The sequence below is a fragment of the Cebus imitator genome, unplaced genomic scaffold, assembly GCF_001604975.1.
Source record: "Cebus imitator isolate Cc_AM_T3 unplaced genomic scaffold, Cebus_imitator-1.0 Scaffold217, whole genome shotgun sequence".
In the NCBI taxonomy this organism is placed as follows: domain Eukaryota; kingdom Metazoa; phylum Chordata; class Mammalia; order Primates; family Cebidae; genus Cebus; species Cebus imitator.
The window spans coordinates 10,091-16,844 of NW_016107532.1; the positions used below are offsets into that span (position 1 = coordinate 10,091).

A 6,754-nucleotide genomic window follows, 5' to 3' on the forward strand; every position below is an offset into this window, starting at 1 on the left:
CCTCACAGCGCTGGTGACGGTGGGAAGGAAAACATGACAAGCCAGGGGGCATGATACCAGCATGTGTGGAAGAAGCTTCTAAATTATCCACTAGCACAGGCATGTCCGTGACCCTCCCTTGCCCAAACATACATAGAAACAGGCAGGGACCAGCAGGGAGAGAGAAACGGACAGGGTATAAAAGGGCCCAGGAGAGACCAGCTCCAGGATCCCAAGGCCCAACTCCCCAAACCACGGAGAGTCCTGTGGACAGCTCACCTAGCTACAATGGCTGCAGGTAAGGGTCACTAAAATCCCTGTCAGCATTACATGTCCTGAGGGGAGAGGCATGCCCTGTAGATGGGACGGGGCCACGAATCCTCAGGTTTGGGCTTCTGAATGTGGGTATGGCCATCTAAGACCAGATATTTGGCCAGTCTCAGAATGTTCCTGGCCCCTGGAGGGAGAGACAAAAAAGGAGAGGCCCCTGAGCAAGAGCACTGCCCTCTGGCTCTCCGGCTTCCTCCCAGGCTCTCTGGTTTCTTCCTAGTCTTCCGGGCATCCCTGTTCCTGACTTTCACCCTGCTCTGCCTGCCCTGGCTTCGAAAGGCCGGTGCCATCCCAACAGTGCCCTCATCCTCGCTTTATGACTCTGCGATGACCCGTGCCTATCGCCTGAGCCTGATGGCCTTTGAAATCTACCAGAGTTTTGTAAGCTCTTGATAAATGGATGCATGTCAGGGTTGGCAGGGAGGGGTGACTTTGACTTGCTGGGAAGTAATGGGAGTAGACAAAGCAGCTTAGGATTGTTTTCTGAATCGAAGATGCAGGCAGATGAGCATATACTGAGTGAGGTCCCAGAAAAGGAACAATGGGAGCTGGTCACCAGCATAGAAATTGACGGGCGGTGCTTCTCCTAGGAAGAAGCTCGTACCCCGACGGAAGAGAGGGATTTCTGCCGGTATAAAACCAGGACCTCCATTTGCTTCTCAGAATCTATCCCAACACCCGCTCACAGAGAGGAAACTCTGCAGAAATCTGTGAGTGGCCACCCTCTCCACCAGCCAGGGATGGGGGAGGCCTGTGGTCAGAGCCCCTGGGCAGCACACTCACTGCCAATCTTTCCCCTGCAGAACCTAGAGCTGCTCCGCAACTCCCAGCAGCTCATCCAGCTGTGGCTCAAGCCCGTAACGTTGCTCAGCGGTGCCTTTGACTACAGCCCAATACATAGTTTCTTAGACAGATTCATCGTTGAGTACATGAAGGACCTAGAGGAAATCATCCAAACTCTGATCAGGGTGAGGGTGGCACTAGGGGTCCCCAATCCTGTGTCCCCACTGGCTTCTAAATCTGGGAGAAAGAAACACTGCTGCTCTCTTTTTAGCAGTCAGGCCCTGACCCAGGAGAACTCAGCTTATTCTTCATTTCCACTCGTGAATCCTCCAGCCCTTTCTCTACACCTTGGAGCCTTGGAGGGGAGGGAGGAGAAAGAATGAGTGAGAGAGGGAGGGAAGAGTGTTCAAGCGCTTGGCCTCTCCTTCTCTTCCTTCACTTTGCAGAGGCTGGAAGCTGGCAACCCCCAGACTGGGGAGATCTCCAGGCAGACCTACAGCAATGTTGACATCAACTTGCACCACAATAACACACTGCTCAAGAACTACGGGCTGCTCTTCTGCTTCCGGAGAGACATGAACAAGCTCTCAACATTCCTGCGCATTGTGAATTGCCGCTCTGTGGAGGGCAGCTGTGGCCTCTAGCTGCCGGGTGGCATCCCTGAGACCACTTCCCAGTGCCTCTCCTGGCCCCGAAAGGTGGCACTCCAGTGTCCACCAGCCCCGTCCTAATAAAATCAAGTTGCATCACTTTGTCTAAGTGTCCTTCTCTAATATTAAGGGGTTGGGTGGGGGTATGGAGAAAGGGGCAGGTTGGGAAGACAACCTGCATGGCCTGCGGGGTCTATTGGGAGCCAGGTCCCTGAAACATAAAGGACGTGACTCTTCCTGGGCCAGAAGGAAGCTGGCACATGACTGCTCTCTGTTCCTTACTGAGGCCACTCCACCAGATCAGTGCTCCCAGCTTTGGTCACAGCTCACCGGTCATCCCAGAAATAAATTGAAAGCAATTTTTCCTCTCCAACCATCACCAGAAAAACCAAACCTAGCCCCCAAGGAGTGAGAAGAAATGAAAACAAGACAGGCTATTAAGTGCAGAGGCAAAAATTCCCAAAAATTTGAGAAAACAATGTCATGGAATTCCCTGTGTGCAGAAGAATTTTAAGACGAATATTCCTTAAGCCCAACTACCCTTGGAAAATGAGAACAATGCAAAAATGAGTTTAAAACATAGAGAACCAGAGCTTTTAGGATCTGAATTAGGGCAAAGGAAGTGGAAGAGACAGTTTATTTGGGGTTGCAAATGAAGTGCCTACAGGTGCCAGATAGATAACAACGTAATCAATGAGGACTGGATGAGAAGGAATAAATCCCAGCTGATACTCGCTTCCCTTAAGAAGATGCAATGGAGAGGGGTGGGAACCAGGACCGCCTGCAGAACTCACAGTCCACATCTAAATCCCCAGCACTGGCTAAAAGGATCTGTCATGGGGGCTCCATGTCCCAGTTGACATTGGAGGAAGGATGATGGGAGACACAGAAAGCTACGTGGAGCTCAGGGACCCTCCTCCATTCCCACCTGGCTCCTTCTTTTTGGTGGCGCTAGACGGAGCAGGGGTAAGTGGTGTCTCCACCCTCACAGTGACCCCATGTTTCTCAGAGCTGGTATCATTGATGACATCCCTCTCGGACCCTCCCATAGATGTGCCTGAAGAACAGCCCACAGCCCAGTGCCCTCCCAGCAGATGATGAGTCCGGGGTGCTGGTCAGGGTATGCTTCAGGAATGATGGCAGAAAATGAGCTCTGTCTTCCGCTCTGAAAAGGGGGAGTTGGCAGGTCGCAGCATTCACATCCTAGACCACAGAGGTGTGGGCTTTCAATGTTGGTTGGCAACACCACTGCCAACCACTTCTAGAAGCATTTGCTTGCTTGTGTTTCTACAGCATCGCATGCTCAATGCCCTTAAGCTCACGGGTGGAAGATTTCAGGGGAGGAGAGGGTGTTCTTTCTTGCTCTCATATCTGTGGGCATCTGATGCTTGTGACCTTCAGATGATACTGAAATAGCCCCAACCCTGGGCACCAGGAGGCAGAAGGCTCAGTTCTGGCCTTCTCTGCCTTCGCCTTGTCCTGCTGTGAGGTTTCCAAAAGGCACCCAGTGCCACTGGGCCATTCTCACCTGGGAATGAGGGAGAACAATCTGCCCTTAAGGAAGAACAAAATGAGGCAAGGGCTGCCTGTGTTGGGGGCAGGATTCTTGAACTCAGAGAAATTTGGAAGCTGAAGTAACTGGATTGGGAGCAGTGACTCACACCTGTAATCTCAGTACTTAGGAGGCCAAAGCATATGGATCACCTGAAGTCAGGAGTTTGAGACCAGCCTGGCTAACATGGTGAAACCCCGTCTCTACTAAAAAGTAAAAAAATTAGCCCACATAGTGGTTGTGCCAGTAATCTCAGCTACTCAGGAGGCTGATGTGTGAGAATCACTTGAACCCAGGAGGCAGAGGTTGCAGTGAGTCAAGATCATGCCAGTGCCTTCCAGCCAGTGTGACAGAATGAGACTCCATCTGAAAATAAAATAAAATAAAGCCAGAATAACTAAGTAGTAGCACCACGCTACCTGCTCTGGAGAAAGAATCGCCCCCCCGGTTTTCTTTGTTTGTTTTTTGTTTTTTTTTTTTTTTTTTTTTTTTTTTTTTGAGCTGTTGTTCTGCTAAGTCACCAAGGCCTGAGTGTATAGAGGTGAGATCTTAGCTCACTGCCACCTCTGCCTCCTGTATTCAAGATATTCTCTCACCTCACCCTCCCGAGTAGCTGGGATTATAGGCATTCGCCACCAGGCACAGCTAATTTTAGTATTTTGAATAGAGATGGGCTTTGGCCATGTTGACCGTGCTGGTCTTGAACTGCTGATCTCAAATGATCCACCCACCTCAGCATCCCAAAGTGCTGGAATTATAGGTGTTAACCACCATGCCAGGCCTGGAGAAAGGACTTTGAAGGACACAATGTGGAAAGAGCAAGGTTGTCGAGATCTGCTGCCCTGGTTGAGGTAGCTCACGCAAGTCAGTCTCTCTGAGCCTCAGTCTCTTGATCTGTGAAATGGGATGACCATAATAGCTCCTTCACAAGACAAGTGACAGGTCAGATGTGAGAATGCACAGGGAGGCCCTTTGCAACCGGATAAGCTCCCTACAGATCTGGAAGGAGGAGGGAGGAGAAAAGAGAGGATAGGTTACCATGGCTGCATAGGGCATCTTTTGGCAGGATGCGTTCTGAGTTCCAAAGCTGGGGAGGACACTCAACCTTCAAGAGCTCTTCCAACTTTAAGAATCTCTGATGGTTTCAAGGCTATGGGAGAAAGTGCTTGTGGTTGATGTCTCTTGCCAGGATTTCTGTTTCTTGGTTTGTATTTCTGCTGCAGGTCCAACAAGCTGGGGTAATAACCTGAGTCTCTGTGTTCTTCCTCCCCACAGACCTGGGGGAGCCCCAAGGCTCAGGAAGAGGAGAGGGCCAAGAAAGTGGTTGGTTCCCTCTAGTGGTCAGTGTTAGCACTGCATCCATCAGCCTGGGGCGGGCCCAGGAGGACTCAGCCAAAGTGGAATTGAGGTCGGAATCTTGCCCAGAACCCCGAGAATCTATAGGCTGTGGTTGGCCCCTTTTTCCAGCATACACATTCTCTCTGGTGGGAGGATGGGAACCATGCGTGGAAGAGGAAAGGGATACGATAGAGAGTGTGATGGGGTCCGTGTGGGTCTCAAGGACTGGCTATCCTGACATCCTTTCCTGCCTTCAGGTAGGCCACCATGGCATGCTGCCAGAGGGCACCCACCTGCCCCTTAAAGAGAGGACAGGATGGGTGGTACCTCTGGCTGACACTCTGTGAACAACCCTCACAGCGCTGGTGACGATGGGAAGGGAAAGATGACAAGCCAGGGGGCATGATACCAGCACGTGCAGGAGAAGCTTCTAAAATAGCCATTAGCACAGGCATGTCAGTAGCCCCCCTTGCATGAACGTGCAGAGAAACAAGTGGGAGCCAACTGGCAGAGAGAAGGGGCAAGGGTATAAAATGCCCCACAAGAGACCAGTTCCAGGATTCCAAGGCCCAACTCCCCAAACCATTGAGAGTCCTGTGGACAGCTCACCCAGCTGCAATGGCTACAGTCAAGAGCCCCTAAAATCCCTATGAGCAGGACATGTCTGGAGAGGAGAGGCAGCGCCCTGTAGATGGGATGGGGGCACTAATCCTCAAGTTTGGGGCTTCTGGATGTGAATGTCACCATCTAAGCCCAGATATTTGGCCAATCTCAGAATATTCCTGGTCCCTGATGGAGACCTTTTCAGAGGCTGGAAGATGGCAGCCCCTGGAATGGGGAGATCTTCAGGCAGACCTACAGGAAGTTTGACATAAACTCACAGAATGATGACGCATTGCTCAAGAACTATGGGCTGCTCTACTGCTTCCGGAGGGACATGGACAAGGTCGAGACATTCCTGCGCATTGTGCAGTGCCGTTCTTTGGAGGGCAGCTGTGGCTTCTAGCTGCTGGGTGACATCACTGTGACCCCTCCCTATTACCTCTCCTGGCCCCGGAAGGTGGCACTCCAGTGTCCACCAACCCTGTCCTAATAATATTAAGTTGCATCATTTTGTCTGACTAGGTGCCCCTCTCTAATATTATGGGGTGGGGTGAGGGTATGGAGTAAGGGCCAGGTTGGGAAAACAACCTGCATGGCCTGTGAGGTCTACTCAGAACCAGGCCACTGAAACATAATGAACTTGATCTTCCTGGGCCAGAAGAAAGCCGGCACAGCACTACTGTCTATTACTTACTGAGGCCACTCCGCCAGATCAGTGCTCCGAGCTTGCTGGTCACAGCTCACTGATCATCCCAGTGATGTTTTGAAGGCATTTCTTCCTCCCCAACCATCACCAGCAACACCAAAGCTAGCCCCCCAGGAGTGGGAATAAATGAAAACAAGACAGGCTATTAAGTGCAGAGGCAAAAGTTCCCCAAAAAGGAAAAAAACAATGTCTTAGAATTACTTGTGTGCAGAAGAATTTTAAGATAAATATTCCTTAAGCACAACTATGCTTGGGAAATGAGAGCAATGCAAAAATGAGTTTGAAACATATAGAACGAGAGCATTTGGGATCTGAATTAGGGCAAGAAAGTGGAAAAGGCATTTTATTTGGATTTCCAAATGCAGTGCCAGCAGTTGCCACAACCCCCAGACCTCCCTCTCCTTCTCACAGTCTATCCCGACACGCGCCAGCAAAAAGGAAACTCAGATAGATAGCAATGGAGGCAATGGGGGCTGGATGGGAAGGGATAAACCCCAGCTGATACTCGCTTCCCATAGCGGGATGCAACACAGAGGTGTGGGAACCAGCAACACCTGCAGAACTCACAATCCACATCTAAATCCCCAGCACTGGTTAAAAGGCCCTGTCATGGGGGCTCCATGTCCCAGGTGACAACTGGAGAAAGGATGGTGGGAGACACAGAAAGCTACATGGAGCTCAGGGACCCTCCTCCATTCCCACCTGGCTGCTCCTCTTCGGTGGTGCTGGAAAGAGCAGGGGTAAGTGGTGTCTCCACCCTCTCAATGTCCCCATGTTTCTCAGAGCTGGTATCACTGATGACATCCTTCTCGG

The 6,754-nt window shown here is 51.0% G+C and overlaps 1 protein-coding gene across 1 annotated transcript; it reads left to right on the forward strand.

The window, feature by feature from the left end:
• Window positions 1-267: 267 nt before the first annotated feature.
• LOC108318314 (somatotropin-like) lies at window positions 268-5,638 on the forward strand. Its single transcript, XM_037745949.1, has 5 exons — window positions 268-277; window positions 530-690; window positions 900-1,019; window positions 1,113-1,153; window positions 5,431-5,638. The coding sequence occupies exons 1-5, from the start codon at window positions 268-270 to the stop codon at window positions 5,636-5,638; spliced, it is 540 nt and encodes a 179-aa protein (XP_037601877.1).
• Window positions 5,639-6,754: the final 1,116 nt, after the last annotated feature.

Coding starts and splice junctions, on each gene's coding strand:
- LOC108318314 (XM_037745949.1), top strand. Junction 691..899: donor TTGAAATCTACCAGAGTTTT/GTAAGCTCTTGA, acceptor TGCTTCTCCTAG/GAAGAAGCTCGTACCCCGAC. Junction 1,154..5,430: donor TCCCAGCAGCTCATCCAGCT/GTGGCTCAAGCC, acceptor TCCCTGATGGAG/ACCTTTTCAGAGGCTGGAAG.